The following is an 18825-nucleotide window of genomic DNA, read 5'->3' on the forward strand; positions in this document are numbered from 1 at the left end:
TTACTTAAAAAATAATTTACTTCAAAAATAAAAACTGTCAATTACCTTTGTGTCTTCAGTAACTTTATATGGGATTAGAATATTAACCTCAGTAAAATTATGCTTCAAAACCATATAATTTTAATTGGCTATCTCTTGATTATAAAAAATATGAATCACTTCTTCAGACATAAACCAAATTCAAGTCGTGGTATTAAGCTATTTTCAATGAGAATATATTATAAAAGTAAATAGCCAGAAATGAATTCCTATTATTAACTATTTGAAAACACTAAGTATTAAACTCACCAGCATTATTTCTATATCCACGCATTGAGAATGTATATTATGAGTATCTTAATAATCTGCTAGAAAAATATGCAACATTGGGCTGGGAAGGTGGCTCAGTGGTAGAGTGCTTGCCTTGCACACATGAGGCCCTGGGTTAGATTCCTCAGCACCACATATGCAGAAAAGGCCGGGAATGGCACTGTGGCTCAAGTGGTAGAGCACTAGCCTTGAGCTGAAGAGCTGAGGGACAGTGTCAGGGCCCTGAGTTCAGGCCCCATAACCGGCAAAAGAAAAGAAAAGAAAAGAAAAAGCATCATTGCTATTATTTGACAATTACACGCGGCTAGCTGTTTAGTGAATGAGTTTCTCAGTGTTATGTGCAGCATACCAAAACTAAAACATACCTCATAGTATACAACAGAGTCCCATCATCTTGGATTCGAAGCAGCTTGTTCGGCATTGTCATATTATGAGCTACTGACTTTTTCCCATTGTGAAAGAAGGTGTCTGGAGTCCAAATTTTGCTAGCCATTAAATTGTTAAGTCGAAGGATATTCATAGGGCCTTTAAATTTTAGTCTTTCATCTTTCCATTTTTGACGAAAGAACACATCAATTGTATATTCCTGAAAAATAACACGATATTTCCTTTGAAAATAATACATGTTTTAGATGTAAGAGGGCACACCAAAATTCCAACAAAAATAATCTTCTAAATACTTCTAAATAGACATCTATGTGGAGAGAAGTACTTGCTGATCAGAAAGGCTATTTGTTTCATTTATCACTCAACGTTGCTTTTTACAATAGCATGAAATCTTTTTATACACTTAACATATTCTTGCAAAAGTAAAAAGTACATTTGTTTTGTTTAGCTTCTTTCAGTTGAGCCAAAGTTCAAGCAAAAAATGAATTAATGCATAATTTAAAAGTTATTCTAAGCCAGGTGCCGGTACCTCACGCCTGTAATCCTAGCTACTTAGGAGGCTGAGATCTGAGGATGATGGTTCAAAGCCAGCCCAGGCAGGAAAGTCTGTGAGACTTTATCTCCAATAAACCAACAGAAAACAGGAAGTAGTGCTGTGGCTCAAATGGTAGAGCGCTCTCCCTCAGCTGAAGAGCTCAGGGACAGCGCCCAGGCGCAGAGTTCAAGTCCCATGAGTCCCATTCTACCAGAGTATGGATGGTTGAAGTAAGGCATCTCCAGAAAAAAAAATACACAGGGAACCTCAGTAGCAAAAATAAATAAATAAAAACAATAAAATGAAAAGAATCAACTTCTAAGAACCATGACAGATATGAGTCATCATTTCCTGTTGCCAAGGAAACTGTAGAATATCATGTTTCTTTTTTGATACTAAAAGAAAATAGTGAATTATATTGTTAACCAAAAATATGTTAGGCAATGATAGTTTCAATACATTTCAGTCATCAAATTGATTTCAATATAATAAATTCAACAAGTTATTAAGGTATTTAAACTAAAAATATTTTTCAAACATGCTTCTCCTTAAAAAAAAAAAACCTAGTTAGTCATTTATATCTATTACTATCTCCCAATCTTTTAGCTGAAACATTGTTCCTCTTCTCTTCTACCACTTCCTCTCTCTCTTTCACTTTTTCTATCAAGTGATGGATGCATCTTAAATGAGATATGAAATTAAGATTTGTGCTTAATTCTGTTATTCTACAAGATGTTAAAAATGTCATTCCATGTTTGCACAAAACATTAGAAACCACTAAGATGTTCCATTACAAAACTCAAATTGGAAATTCCAAGAGGACACTGTGAGCACCAAACCAGTCATTCAATCTTTGAACATCAGCTACTGGCAAAATCATTTTTATAAAAAGGCAGATTAATAGGACCATATTTGGAAAACATGATATTATTTGTAAAAATCTGAACTGAGTTATTCCCAAAAATCAACTGAATGATTTCTAAGAATCTATGATAATTTGAATGAGTATTGATGATAAAAGAAATCAACAAATAACACTATGTAATTAGGAGATGAACATCAGCAATGGAGGAACATTACATAATCTGGTTCATTTTTACACCTTATGACCTGGTTATTCATTTCTCAATATTTAATTCCATCTATAGGGAACTTAAAATAGAAAAATCAGATTAAAAGTTTATTTTTTTCACTGTAGTTAAGTATTTATGCAAATATTTCTTTCCAACAGTGATCTCTCAAGCTCCAACCTAACATGAATCCTCATGACATTTATTACACTAGGAACAATAAAGCTCTTCTAAAATATATTTAATAAAACTTCAAGTCCAAGCTTTTATCTGCTTAGAAAGCGATTGATGTGGCAATCAGATCTTGGAGACTTACCACACAGCAAAGGAGATATTCAAAGTTTACCAGCAGAATTTGGAGACTGCTTCTTAAAACTTGTTTTCAAGAATACTATTTTTCTTTGAACCCACATTGTGTCCCCAATGAATCCTGCCAATATATCCACAAGACGTATATCTTTTATCTCTCATCTCCACCCGTACTCCATGCAATTTTAACAAAATCTATACACTTAGTAATTCCCTAAATGGAGGAATGTTTCCACCAGCCTGACTGAAGAACTCTGCTCACAACTATGTCTGGGTTCCCTATAACCTTAAAACAAAACAAAATACCCTTTTATTCTTTATAAAACTGTATGATGGGCATGATAGTTTCTATCACAATTATATCTTCATTTGTTGCCTCCAAAGTAACTCAACAATTTTCACTAAACTGAACATGGTTTTTATTTGAACTTCATTTGCTTTTCTCCTCAGACATGGACAAAAGTCAAGGGAATATCACAAGCGCATTGTACCTATCACTTGGCAGATACACTCCCACAAATAATTTTGAAGCCTTCCTCTTTTGTAAATTTTGTAATCCAGTTACATTTCCCTAACCCCTGAAGAAAGAATTCTCTTGAGTTTGGTGGTTATCACATATATATATATATATATATATATATATATATATATATATATATACTTAAAATTTACTGCATAAAATGTATTAAGTGATGCATTTTAAACATTTATATAAATTATATCATACTGTGTATATTTCTGATAAATGTATTTTGCAGTTAATTTGTTGAACTTTATTATAGCAATATATCTAATACTTTGATTTATTTTCACTGCAGTATAGCATTATATTAGAAGACTATTTCCATATATATATATATATATATATATATATACTTATTCTTATGTATTTTCTCTACTTCCAGTTTGTCACCATCACAAGTCATCTTAGTATGGACATTTTTCTCCAACACTCCTTGTACAAAGGTATGAAAATTATTGGAGACCAGAGGTCATCAAATTTCTACTGAAAAAGGTCCAGCTAGTGAACATTTTAAGTTTTATACATCTTATGTCCAATGTCACAACTACTCAATTCTGTGATTCAAGTGTGAAAACAACCATAAACAATATGTAAGTGAATGAGCATGGCCATGTTCCAATGAAAGAATGTTCACAAAAATAAACAGCTGGCAAGATTTAGCCAAGGGCCATTTTAGGCTAATCACTGCCCTAGACTGAAGATACTAATGATATTTCTGGGATTTATGATATGCACAGTTAAAATAACAAGATATTGTCAAATTGAAATCCTAGATTGTATGTTCATGTATGTTCTCACAAGCAGTACAGGAGGTCTCTTGTTTCTCTGCAGTTTGGTCAGACAGACAATGTCATCTCAGTTATCCCAGTTAGCATAAAATGGTTCAAATGCTCTGACTGTGTGGACTTATCTGTTAATTCATGGAATCTACAGTATTTTCTGGTGTTCATTATTAATACTATTATTGACTCTATTATAAATCTATTGCATTCTATTTAATATAATTTAATTCTATTTTACAACTTCTGCTATAAATTCTCTTTTATGAGTTCATTTAATTTGTTATTTTGCCTTTAGGTTGTCTGTTCTTACTCAACTAGCTCATTGTATATGGTGTATATTCATAATGAAGTATTATTGAGACATAAGGAAAAAGGAAATATGTTGTAGTTTGAACATGGATAAAATGAGATGATCATATCATATAAGATAATTAATGTTCAAAAAGACCAGTATGCATTTTTGCTTACATGAGAAATCTATTTATTTATAGTAAGAACATGAATTTAAAAGCTGTACTATTTAAAGAGGAACCATTAAGAAAGGAGAAATAAAAGAGTAAGTGAAGATTAATGAAAGAGGAAATGATAAGGTAAGTGTGGTAAACACAGCATAATAAAAACCACTAGTAACTATTTTCAAATAAGAAGGCAAAAGAGCTTTAAAAAATAGCAGAGGACGGGAGTTTGATCAAAGTTCAATATATGTTCTAATGGAGACAAAAAAATCAACACAAAGTTAAACCAAAAAACTGTAAGATTTAAAAAAAAACTCATTATAGGAAAAGTTTATCCAACTTCTTCCTTTTATAGATGTCCTAGATAATTTTAGTAAAATTCTTTGTTTCAAAATTTATTAGGGGCAGAAACCACACAAGAATGCATTGTTTATACAGTTACTAAAATTCCCCATTTATATAGCAAACTCCTTTATTGTTATTTCCATAATTTTCCCTGCAAACAAAAAAGTCACTATGTTTTGCACAGACTATTATATAAACATGCTTTCAAAGGTGCATTAACTTGGTGAAGAGAGCATGTTCTTTGGTACATTAATTATAATGCTTGTAGCCAGTTTCTGAAGAATTACTCACTCACTGAATTACAGCTAAAATCCACGACTAATCTTGGAGTGATTCTTGTTTACTTTGAGTTACTAAGTGTATTTAAAGATACTAAATTTATTTCATTATACACATTTTGCTAATAACAGCTAGTGTCTCCTAAGTTCCAATCAGTGTTTTTCACCTATAATGAAGAAAAACGCCGTTTATGAACCAGGTATGGAGCAATTAAATAAACAATACCGTTGGAATATATAAAAATAGTTCAGCTCAAAGACTGGTTGATACAAAAGGGGAGGTACAAAACAAATTTAACACAGTATGACTGTTGCCAAAAGTTGAAAAAGAATGTGACCCTTCAGAAAGAGTAACAGAGTGACAATAAAACCTACTAGTGCAAGATCATAAAGCTCTGTTAAGCAAAGATGCTCAAACAGGAACTGAAGACCACCACAGCGATGGCAAGCACTCATGAAATATGTAGGGTTTTCTTCTATAGCTAGTTCCCAGGCAAAGTTTACTAAATATGCACATGAAAGACTCTGAATCTAATAGACTATCTGGTACAGATTACCTAATATCTAATGAATACTAGTTATAGTATGCAGATAGGAACTCATTTTAATACAAATGATGTCATTAAATTTCATAGCAACAGCACACAATGGACAAGGAGAGGGGGGACTTCAGAAGCAGTACTCATTTGTTCTAAAGATAGATTTCTAGCTCAACTCCTTTGCTTCTGAACATCATGTTCTTTCAATTACACCATACATGAAAAAAATTCTGAAGGCAGGTCATCAAAACAACATTGTCCTACTACATGGTTGAGTATTAGCCTTCAGCCAAAAAACTCAAGGACAGCACCCAGGCCTTGAATCAGTTCAAGCCCCAGGACTGGCATAAAAAGAAATAACACAGTCATAAGACTCAATGGACATGTGTGATAAGGGAAGTAGATAGATCAGAACACCTCATCTTGAGTAGATTATTTAATCTCTCAGGTTAGAGTTGATTCATTTGAAAGAAATGATGACCATAATAGAACTTACCTGCTAGCATAGGTATAAGGATGAAAAGAGATGTTACAGGTAAAAGTTTTAGAAAATAGATTGGACATCATGGGAGGTAGCCTAGCATAAGTCACCTTCAAAGAGTCCTTCCACCTATTTTCCTACACAATGAAAGATGAGTCTGAGAAAGAGAACATACAGCAGTAAACACAATGGAAAATGCCAGGGGCAGGGAGCTGAGACTGGTGCCCTCAGAGAACAAGCTACTTGCTGTTATTTCTCTAAGTAGAAAGCACAAATGTGTCCCAACCAAGATCCACTGTTATGACTAATAGAATAAACTGCTCCTTCTACTCATCTCCCTTCTGGTAAAAGAAAGGCAGAGAGAAGAGGTTGAACACCTATGGCCCATAGCTCATCTGGGAACCAATCTGGAAAAGGAGAGGAGAGGAGAGGATCTAAGTGTCAGAAGAGAGTGGCCCATAGATTCATTCCGCTGGCCTGGACTCTAGGCTGTGGGATGTGCTAATAAATGATTGCAAGTTATGGAAGAGAGTTCCAAAGAATAACATTCTGGTACTTCTAAACCCTTTGGAACCAAGTTCCAACATTCTTATAACCCCCAAGTGTCCATCTAGTTTCCTGACTTCTCTAGCTTCTTTCTAGAAGAAATCCCTCACCTCATTGCTACCAAAGATGCTCTTCTTTTTCAGCTCCCTACACGTGGACAATTTCTATTCTTTCCCAAGAGCAAGATTCACAATCTTTTCCCTCAGTGCTGTGTCACTAGCCTCTAACCAAACTTCCTACAACATAGGAAATTTGTGATGAATAATTTATCAATGAATGAATAGGGGAGTCACCAGAAGCTACATATAGTAATGAAGTTTCTGAGCCACAAGGCTTTTAGCAGGAATTGAAGAGAAGAGCATTAGCAGAGGCTGATGATCAAAAAGTTCTCAGATGGGCTGTGGCATTCTGTCACCAACACAGGATACCTTAATCCTATTCAAAGATGACAGTGTCCGCTGTGTGTGTGTGTGTGTGAGAGAGAGAGAGAGAGAGAGCGTGTACAAAATTACATGCTCTATGCAATTATATTAAAACAATCATAGTAAATCATTTGTTTTGGTGGGTCGTGAGGCCTGAACTCTGGGCCTGGGCGCTGTCCCTGTGCTCTTCAGCTCAAGGCAAGTGCTCTACCGCTTGAGCCACAGTGCCACTTCCAGTTTTCTAGTGGTTTATTGGAGATAAGAGTCTCAGGGACTTTCCTGCGTAGGCTGGCTTTGAACTGTGATCCTCAGATCTCATCCTTCTGAGTAACTAGGATTACAGGCGTGAGCCACCAGCGCCCAGCTAAGTAAACCATTTTTTTGTATAATAATTGTATTTTTAAGACTACAAATACTGGGATGTGTAGAGGTGTAAGCAGATGGTTCAAAGGAAACCAGAACTGAAAGTATGCAAGATTCCTTCTCAACAAGTACTTATTTGTAAATGCCAGCTTAGAGTGAAACGTAGATGGGAAGATCACAATCCAAGACTAGTATTGACAACAAGTACAAGACTCTAGCTGAAAAATAAGCTCAAACAAAAAGGGCTAGAGGTGTGGCTCAATGGTAGAGCAAGGTAAGTACAAGGCTCCAAATTCAACCCATAGTATCTCAAAAACTATGTGAATAACTGTGATATCCAAGAGATAATAAATTCTGTTATCAGAAGTCTGCTGTGTTTCAGTTTGTGAAACTTCCATATCTTTGGGGGATGGATTATCAATGACACCTTTTGAGACTTGACAATGAATGGTTTTCCATTCCATCTCCCATTAAATCCCTAGTTGTATTCCAGGCTCCAGTTATTCTACATTCTGACATTTCCACAAACTCAATGAGCTATTCTGCTTTGTACGAAAATATTCTTCTTCCAGAGGCAACTTGTTCTCACAGCTATCTTCTTTTCCTGGGAACCTTTGAGAATTCTAGATCCTCCAACTCACATCCCCTCACATACCATATACACACCATATTCATCCCAAATACTTTAATAAAGGTATTATCACACTCCTTTAAACTTTTGAGCTTTAACCTCTTTTAAGCTTCCTATTGTCCCCCTATTATCCTGTGAAAGGCAAGCCCTGGCTATAGTATACTTGAGTACCCAGCATTGTGGTAGACCCAGTAGCCACTTAGTGAATCCTGTTTAATGGCAGAGTCATTCTTGTAGTCACCTAGATTGCCGTGAAGCAGAAGGTGTGAAGAGAGCTTTGCAAGATGCAAGCATATTCAGCTCAATGCAAGGAAAATAAAAGCCTCACTGAGAATAATAATGCCTTTCCACTGCTGCCCCCTGCCTTACCTCCTTGTGCAGCCAGGCTGCTGAACATGATTGCACTTGCCTGCAGTCTTTCCCTACTTCTTCACCTCCCACTCACTCCACCCACAGCAATCTGGTTCCTTTTACCATGATTAATCTAATAACATATTTAAGCAGTTTTCTTGGATTTAACATAAAATAGGACATGATTAAGTTTCTCCTATATTGATATTCGTAAACCCACAAAGTGCTGTTGTTATGTAAGCATCCATTGGGGTAATTCTCATGGGACCTGAGACTTTTCCCTTGCCTGTCAGTCTCCATGTAATGATCGATCCTGGAAAATGTGTGGGAATGAGACCAATCCATAAATCAATGACCCTTCCTCCAGGCACGCAAGGATGTCCGTTGTTCTCCTCAAAAAGACAATCTCCAGACTGGCAATCTGCAAAATGAGCATTCAATCTGTGCAATTTTTACTTTGAAAATCACTTTCGTGTTCAGAAATAGTAGCTCTTTGTTGTGTGATTTTTTATAAAAGAATAGGAAAAGTGCTAGGGAATGCCTCTCTCACCTCAGAAAAGAACAAAGACTACAGGTACCAATTTCATACAACTCTCCCTAGCTTGGGAAGCTAATGGATGGAGGCAACTGCAGCTACCTGCCCTCTTCTCTCCAACTGTTGCTCCATTCCCTTGGTGATGTTTAACTATGGGCTTATGCATTGCCAAATGAATTATATGAACTTCTAGGTTACAAAAATCTCATCTTGATAGAAGACTATAGTATACACATCTAGATGTGTATCTAGATACACATCATTACAGCTGATGTTGAATACCAGATAAACTTTGATATACTTTGGTCTGTGACCTCAGCTGTTGAGAGAAGAAAATTATGATTGAAGTCAAGAGAAGAAATTCTCATTTGTAGTCATTTAAATCTCTGTTCTTTAAATATTACTGTTCTAGACTGTCTATAAAATTAGGAATATGTTTTCACTCTACCTTTTTCCCTTGAACAATGCTGTACATGTCTGTGATTTCAATTACCATCAGGTCACTCTAAGCCATCTTCTGCTACCCAGGTATTGATATGGGTCCAAAAACACAAGTGTCCATCCCCAATCAAAACAAAAACACTTTTGTTTCTATGCAATATATCCTTGTGAATGGTATCACCATCCAGCAACATGTTCCAAATTTTTATGCTGAGTTTCTTCAACTTCTGCAACCAACAGATTAGTAAATCTGTCACATTTATAAAATGGAGATCTCTTAAATCTTTTCAGATCTTTTCATTTCATAACAGTATCATGGTCTCCTCCATAATCATCTCTTGCTTTTTAGCTAGAATTTCTTTATCCTCTTTAATATAAACTACTGGACTACAGAAAAATCTATCCTTGCCTATACCCTGAACCTGTACCCTAACTTTCCATAAATCTTGTGGTGGTTTTTTTAGGCTATGCATAAAAGCACATACTTAATTATGAGATGTAGATTTATATACCCTGCACTGGCTATTATGAGTTCATAGATCTTAAAAGTAAGTCCAAGAAGCAACCATTTAATGCTTGCTCATAGTGATCCTAATGCAACAACTTGACAAATTTTAGGACAGGACTAGAAACTGTCTGCTGTATAAATGAATGTTCTCTGATTCTAACTTTCAGCTTTCCAAAAATATCAGTAACCATCCAATAATCAACTTCTATGTGTCGGTTTTAAACTGGGTGAACTTTGTCTTTAACATAGTGCTTGCTGTTTTCTTAGTAGGTTCCTTGGTTAATTACATTTACACGTAACAACATCTAATAAAGGGTACCAGATAAATCCAGTGGGAAATTTCAAGCAGCTATTAAGATCTAATAAGTCTCTAAATGTCTCAATGGTTTTAACTAATGAACTACATAACATTCCAATGGGAAATCTTTGGAGTGAAGAGATCATGCTCTGGGTTTTTTCATAGAAAGAGAGAAGTACTAACTAAGAGAATCAATATAATTAACAAACCCAGTTTACACTTATTTGACTGATTGCTTTTTTACCTATTTTTTTTTCAGAGCTGAGGACCAGACTCAGGGTCTTGCACTTGCCAGGCAAGTGCTCTTCCATTGAGCTAAATCCCCAACTCCTAGACTGATGGTTAGAGCACAAAGGTAAGTCCTAGATCAAAAGTCTCTATAAAACTTTGAAGTTGCCATTGTACAAGTTCTAACAATAACACATAGTAATAGATACCTTTTGACCGAAGTACTTAAAAGTATTTAATATTTCCACCAGTTTTGTATAAAATATGCACTAACTGTGAAAATGTTCAATAATTTAGGAAAATACATCCAAGAAAAGAGAAGAGAAGAGAAGAGAAAAAGGAGTGAATTAGACATCATGACTACAAAGTAACAACTTCGTATACTCCAAAGTTTAATTACCTTCATATTTATGCATTTTTAATGTGGAAGTGAAGATTTTCAGTTACTTGTGGACATTGTAATTAAAACCTATAATTACAAGTTAGATGTACAACTTTCTTTGGATAATTACACTAATGATTCTGTGATAGCCACACGCTCATGCTTGTGTATGTAAATGTGCATACATGTGTGTGTGTGTGTGTGTGTGTGTGTGTGTGTGTTCTTTGGTTCTTAATTCTGTTTGCTATGTTGCTTTTTCCTCTCAGGCTAATGTCACAACACATCTTTATCACTGAACTGAATAGGAAAACTTAAGGCTTTACTTTTTCTATGAATATTGCAACATACAAAGAAATAAAAGCACACCAGCTAAGCTACTAAACATAAAATTAAGTTTATTCTTTACTTTTTCCCATTAAGAAATTGCTTCTAGCATCACATTATCTGACCTTTTCTGCTTGATTCATACATATACTAGATATTGCAAATAAGGGAAACCATGGGACCTATGTTTCTTTGGGCTTGGCTTACTTCACTTAATATAATTTTTTTCCAAGCCTTTCCATTTCCTAACAAATGGGGCAATGTCATTCTTTCTAATGGAGGCATAGAACTCCATTTTGTATATATACCACATTTTCTTGATCCATTCATCTACTGAGGGGCTGAACCCTTAGATATGTATTTTAATGTTTTTTTCTTTCATGCATTTGTTTCTAACGCATTTATAAGATTATTTCTTTGTTGCTTTGTATGTCCCTCCCCCACAGTATAACCCCTGCATTCACTATATTTAATGTAGGTATAATTTGTGGAGGAGATGGGGAAAAACAAGTCGTTTAAGGATACAGATGGACCCGTAGCAACAATGAGAAGTACAAGTTGTCATGTGGAAAATGAACTTTACAACTTTGGTGTGAGGTGGGGGGGAGGATTGGGTGGGGGGGGCATGGGGGAGGCTGGGAAGGGATGTGAAGGGTAAACAAAGGAGGAGGCTGCAATGCTTGATAAGAAATATACTCATTATCTTGCCCATGTAATTGTAACCCCTCTGTACAGTATATTCACAAAAAAGAAAAAGAAAAAGAAATTGCTTCTGAGGTACCCTACATTAGATTAGCAGATCCAACCACCCTGGTACCTGTACACAATAGAATTTTATACAGCCATTAGAAGTATAATATTATATCACTTGCAGTGAAATGGATGGACCCAGACCATATCAGGTAAAATGAGGTAAGCCAGGCTCAGAGAGAGAAATGTTGCATCTTTTCTTTCATAGGTGGAAGCTAGATCTAAAATACACTGGGACATAAAAAATTATACAAGATTCTAGGCATACACACACAGTGAGAAACAAAGAGGATACTCATAAGGAGGAACACAAACGTTGCCTGTGTATCTGATCACAAAATAAAAATTATCAAACTGAACTGGGAAAAACTAGGAATTGCTTCTATAAGACAAGTACACATCTCCATACCTTGTAGGCATTAGATGTATGTATAAATGTAATTGCTTTCCATTCCCATTGCTTTGATGTTTACTTCCATTCAGGATCATCGACAGGAGACTGTATTAAATAAAAATTCTTATCCAAACTTTTCCTCATTATTTGTCTTGCTTTCCAGAAGAGTAATCCAAGAAAACCAAATTCTTTCTCTTCACAAAATGCATATATTATTATGTGGGTGGGATTACATATATATGCATATACATATATATACACGATGTACAAAGGAGTTACAGTTATATAAGTCAGGTAATGAGTAAATTTCTTTTTGAACAGGGCCACCTCCTCCCTCATTTTCCTCCCACAAGTTATATAGTTCATTTTCTAGTATCACTGCTGTATTTTTTCACCTTTGTCCAACTATTTTTGTGTTCCCCCTGACCTTCTTCAAAACAGATAAAATTACAATCAAGACAAAAGGTACAGAAATCCAAAATAGGGACAAAGGAGAAAAAAAAGGAAAGAAAACCAAAACATACAATGAGAAAATGTTTTGCTTCCATTTCTTGGAATTCATTTTGATAAACAACATTTTCTGATCATCTGCAAATAGCTATTGAGGCTTTGTGATCATCGACTAAGCATATCCTCCACTGGTCTCACTGTGCAATTCTCTAGGGTTCTTTATAATCTATCACACCCAAGTGTAATATTTTTGGGGGGTCCGGTCGTGGGGGGTCTGGACGCTGTCCCTCAACTCTTCAGCTCAAGGCTAGCACTCTACCACTTGAGTCACAGTGCCACTTCCAGCTTTTTTTTTTTTTGCTTATGTGGTGCTGAGGAATCGAACCCAGGGCCTCATACAAGCAAGGCAAGTGCTCTACCACTGAGCCACCTTCCCAGCCTCTCCAAGTGTAATTTTTTAATCTTTTACCATCTAGTGTGTTTACTTGTACATTTATAGGCACATTCTAGTTACAACAAATTAGTGAAGCCATGCAAGCTCTGTTTTATTTTTTTTGGTGGGGGGGGAGGTTCTTGCTTATTTCACTTAATATGATTTTTTCCAAGTATTTCCAATTCCTCACAAATGGTACAATATCATTCTTTTTAATGGCAATGTAGAGTTTCATTGTGTACATATACCACATTTTCTTTTTTATATGTTTTTTATTGTGAAAATGCTGTACAGAGGGGTTACAATTACATGAGCAAGGTAATGAGTACATTTCTTATCAAGCATTGTTGCCTCCTCCTTTGTTTTTCCTCTATCATCCCTGCACTCCCATCTCCACAACTACACTCCTCTCCAATCCCCACCAAAGTTGTCAAGTTCATTTTTCGACATAGCATCTTGTACATCTCATTGTTCCAATGGGTCCACCTGTATCCCTATTTAAACAATTTGTTTTTTCCCTTTCTCTCCCCAAATTATACCAACATCAAATACAGTGTAAATAGAGTTTACACTGTGGAGGAGGGACATACAAAGCAACAAAAAAACACCTTGTAAATATGTTAGAAACAATAGCAAGAAAGAAAAACCATTTGAGTCTTTATCTTGGGGTTCATTTCTCCTAAAATCAACTTATCTGACCTTTTCTGCTTGTCTCAAACATACACTAGTTATTGCAAATAATGGAAACCATGGGACCTATGTTTTTTGGGCCTGGATTACTTCACTTAATATAATTTTTTCCAAGTCTTTCCATTTCCTAACAAATGGGGTGATGTCATTCTTTCTGATGGAGGCATAGAATTCCATTGTGTATATATACCACATTTTCTTGATCCATTCATATGTTGAGGTACATCTGGGTTGATTCCATATCTTGGCTATGGTAAACAATGCTGCAATGTCCATGGTTGCACTAGTAGCTTTAGTGTGGCCTTGTCTGTGCTCTATTGGATAAATGCCCAGCAGTGTAATTGCTGGGTCACAGGGAGGCTATATGTTTAGTCTTTTGGGAAACATCCATACCACTTTTCAAAGTGGTTAAACAAGTTTACTTTCCCTCCAGCATTGTAGTATCATTCCCTTTTGGCCATCTCTTCACCAGCATCTGTTATTGTTAGTTTTCTGGATAATGGCCATTCTAACCAGGGTGAGGTAGAATCTGAATGTTGTTTTGGTTTGCATTTCTTTTATGGTAATATATGTTGAACATTTCTTTCTTTGTATTGGCCATTCTCACTTCTTCTGAGAAGTGCATATATTCTTAAATGGGTTCCACCCTCTCTAGTAGAAGTAGATTCAAGTATAAGTGTTTTTATGTGTATCTGACTTATACATGTATAGGATTAATGTGATTCAACCTTAATTTCCCCCCACTTTCAACTTTTGTCGTTCAATTTGGCCAAATATCAAATAGAATAGGCTAAGTTACAATAAATGCTCCTCTTCATTCTATCCCCCTGTGCTACACAGAAGAGTGAACAAGAACATTCAGTGAGTTGCATCAACTCCAAAAGCTACCCCCCATGCCTGTACAGTAACATGGATCCTCTGACAGGGATCCAGTAAGATGCATCCTAGTGAGATTACAAACACTAGCTTACCATAGCAACAATGATACCCACAAGACAGAATATTGGAAATGAACTTTACAAATTTGGGAAGAGAGTTGTGAAGGAAGGGGGGATAGTGTGAGAATAACAAGGGAAGGGGTAACAAGGATTGACAAGAAATGTGCTCATTGCCTTACTCATGTAACTGTAATCCCTCTGTACAGCATCTTTATAATAAAATAATTTTTTTTTTTTTTGTCGGTTGTGGGGCTTGAACTCTGGGCCTGGGCGCTGTCCCTCAGCTCTTCAGCTCAAGGCGAGCGCTCTACCACTTGAGCTACAGCGCCACTTCCGGTTTTCTGGTGGTTTATTGGAGATAGGAGTCTTACAGTCTCTCCTGCCCGGGCTGGCTTTGAACTGCGATCCTCAGATCTCAGCCTCCTGAGTAGCTAGGATTACAGGCGTGAGCCACCAGCGCCCGGCTATAAAATAAAAAATTTAAAACATCTTTATGTTCTATATTTTTAGCAAAGTTAAACAACTGATCATGTTTTGTAACTCCCAAAGGTGAGGATCTTCTTTGATAGTGTTTCTGACAGAAAGAATGGCAAATTTTTGTTTATTATAAAAGTGGCAATCCTACTCCCCAATGGGAAAGCAGGGAAGTCCTGATAAATTAACTAACAATGTTTATGAGTGCCTGAAATAAAAGGGTTTATTTTGGCTTTGTTTGTTTATTCAGGTGGAAAATTTCCAAACTGTCGACTTTCCCCTTGGGTTAGCAATGAGAGACAAATTGGGGAGAGATTACGTGGCTGGGAAATGACTGAGCAAAAGGAACACAGAAACCTCAAATTCTCACTCGCTCCCTGCACTATGTAAGAGGCGGATCTTCAAAGTGACATTAGGTTCTTGAGTGCAGAATGGCTGTGCATGACTATGATTATAAGCCACAAACTTGAGGAGGTAGGGGAGGTGGCAGAGGACAAAGACATGCACATTCATAAAATACAAGGTCAGACATGAAGTGGAGGACGATATATGACATGAGACCAGTTAATATATGACATGATACCAGTTAATATATATATACAATGTGTATATTTATACATATATTTATATATATGCACATTTATTCATTTATTTTTGTCTATCATGGGACTGATACCTATAGATTGATGTCTGTCATGGTCTGGGGGCTGTCCCTGAAGTCTTTTGCTCAAGACTAGTGCTGTAGAGTGGTACACAGCCATTTCCAGTTTTCTGGTGGTTAATCAGTGATAAAAGTCTTGTGCTTTCCTGTCTGGGCTTACATTGAACCATGGTCCTCTTAAGTAGCTAGGATTACAGATGTGAGCCGCCAACACCTGGCTTTAGTGAACACAATATTACTACGAGAAAAATTTCTATTACAGAATAGTTCAGAGATGACATGGACAACTGATTTCTAAAATGTTCATGAATAGTCAATGATTTTTCTTGGTGATTCCAGACCCCTGGTTTCTAACATACCAGACTAAGCTTCTTCTCTTTACAAGCTAATTAAAAAGTAAATAAATGAACACCAGTCTCACAGAATTCAAAAATGGTCATATCCGTTTTTTTATGGGTTTATATGTACCTGCTCTGTGTATATGACAGGCATTTACTTTGCTTAGGGCCCACGGAAAATTTTTTCATGGATAGAAAAACATCACAACTTTCTATGAAACTGTACAGACATAAGTCAGAGCAGCAACATAAATCCCAGAAAATTAGTCACTAATACCATTGGTTTTATTTACACTTGAATTGTTTACTAATGTAGTGGTAAGATAAGTTTTGTAAAGCATATAGATATAAAGGACCAAATGTACCAGGTTGGTATTGTTCTCCTTTGTATAAATAGATTATCATCATGTGCTCCCTGTGTATTTTGATAGATGTGAGACAGATGAGCAATTCTACAACCATAAAAGTATTTATTGTAAATCACATACCACTTTCTATTATATAAATAAAAACACTACTAAATAGGAAAAAACTCACCATATCAGTGTCAGATACTGGGCCAAAACTGGTCACGTAGATGTTTGTGAAGACTTCAGTAATACTGTCTAGTGGAAGGGGGAAAAAAAAGAGTGACTATAGACATTATGTAGCAAGACTCAAATGAAATAGAAAGACTTGAGTACCTGGAATTGTTAGAAAGCTGGGAGATAAATTTAAGAACCATTTTGCATTTTTATAGTGTTCACAACCACCACAAAGTTGTATCTAAAAGTATTCTAATCTTTCTTAGAGAACAAATGTGATCAGCATATTCTTTAGTCAAACTTAGTATGAACAATATTTTTTTCAGAAACCATCTTAAGTAAACTGATTTAAACAAGTTCATCAGCAGTAGTAGACAAGAAAACATGGTTATTATACAATAGAGTTCTAAATTTGATGTTTAAAATAAGGACTTTCATCTACCATTTCATGAAGGTGAAGAACAGGACCTGTGCTGGCTAAGCAGGTACTCTAACACTTCAGTCATGTCTACAGCCCCCTTTTTATTAGTTATTTTTCAGGATGGGTCTCACTTTATGCTCAGGTCAATTGGATCTATGATCCTCTATTCTTCCCACTTATGCTTCCCTATGGCCCGGGGGATTACAGGCATATTCCACAGCATCTCACCATTCTCCCACAGCTGGGATAACAGGTGCATGCCATCCTCCCCAGCCATTGAGCGAGATGGGAGTCTCAGGAAACTTCATGCACAGATTGGCCTGAAGCTCACAATTCTCCAATCCTGACCTCCCAAGGAATTAGTATTATGGGCTTGGGCCACTGTACTCAAAACATGATAGTAAAGACCTATGATTTTATAAGGATGTATATCTTATCTATAAGCCACAAAAATTTTTAATAATAATTGTATTTCACATTAACATAAAAATCCTTACTATTCAGCAACACAGAAGTATATGCAATCATACTAAATTATCTATAAACAAGCTTTCTTTGAATATACTTAAGAATACCTGAAGTGCAAAGACTGACTGAATTAGACTCTAAAGTTTTGTAACCTGATAGCTATAACACGATTAACTGAATTACTCTATTAACCAAGTTATGTGCATGTTTTATTTTAAATAAAATAAATTGGTGATGGGAGATAGAAATCTCAAAGGAAAAATTTAAAAACAATAATCCTTTCAACTTTATTGTAAGGGGAAAAATCATCATTTAGTTTTTCATCTTGAGCTAAATTTCTCATCCAATTCTACACAAACAAAATAAGGAAATAGTTTTTATTATGATGAATGTATTTTACAGGAAATGAATAAAGTGAAGTATGTCTAGGATTTTGGAAACATGAAGATAAAAATTAAAAATGAAAAGAATTTTAATAAACTGGTTCTGAAAAAAGTCTTTGAATGTTATTACATACTACAGACTTCTCAAAGTACTTGACCTATAATCCACATGAAAAAAACTATAGCATTCATTCATTTTTGTGACCCCTATGCATGTGTTCAACAATAGACAGACATGTGATCAAATTTTCCCAATGCCCTACAGAAGAGTATAGTTGACAGAGCAGATTTTAGAACTCAAGCAATCTAGCTTTTAGGTTTAAAGGCAAAACCATAGCATCATACATCATCCAATGATAAACTTGAAGCTAAAAGGAATTGCTTACAAACATACATATTTCTTTTCTCCAGAACACTCAGTGACAAAATCATAGTTACAGTATACAGAGCAAAAGTTTATCATTCTTTTTCTTTTATTTTAGTGTTACTATCCTAATACTTGTTTCTTTTATAGGATATTTCAAAATTTGTTTTTATTTCCATGGCTTAATATGTTATCCACTATTTGTTTTGTGTTTGATCTGTCCCCTGACCAGAGTGAAGTTCACTAAAGAATAGATACTGTGTAATTTCTGTTCATTATTGTAAACTGACTGCTTAAAATGTATCTGTCATGTATTAGGTGTTGTATATTTGAATAAGCAATCCATTTTCCACCATAGTTCTTATTTAGAAGCAAACTTGCTAAAATATTTCATCAACATTGTAAGTGGGAAAGGACACCTGTTAGACCCGGCTTGAAAGTTTGAATGATTGGTTCTCAGTGAAGTAACAAAGCACAGGTCAAGAATGAACCTGA

At 35.6% G+C, this 18825-nt stretch overlaps 1 protein-coding gene across 2 annotated transcripts in view; it reads right to left on the reverse strand.

Annotated features, from left to right (window-relative positions):
- The window catches only part of Gabra2 (gamma-aminobutyric acid (GABA) A receptor, alpha 2), a 115164-nt gene that overhangs the window by 44205 nt on the left and 52134 nt on the right, over positions 1-18825 (reverse strand). For both annotated transcript variants that reach the window (XM_013008956.1, XM_013008957.1), the window contains exons 3-4: positions 16708-16775; positions 675-895 (exon numbers count right to left, since the gene is read on the reverse strand). In XM_013008956.1, the coding sequence (XP_012864410.1) occupies positions 675-895; positions 16708-16775 (289 nt within the window). The remainder of the gene's footprint in view (positions 1-674; positions 896-16707; positions 16776-18825) is intronic.

This window comes from Dipodomys ordii, unplaced genomic scaffold (assembly GCF_000151885.1).
Source record: "Dipodomys ordii isolate 6190 unplaced genomic scaffold, Dord_2.0 Scaffold8, whole genome shotgun sequence".
NCBI classification, from domain to species: domain Eukaryota; kingdom Metazoa; phylum Chordata; class Mammalia; order Rodentia; family Heteromyidae; genus Dipodomys; species Dipodomys ordii.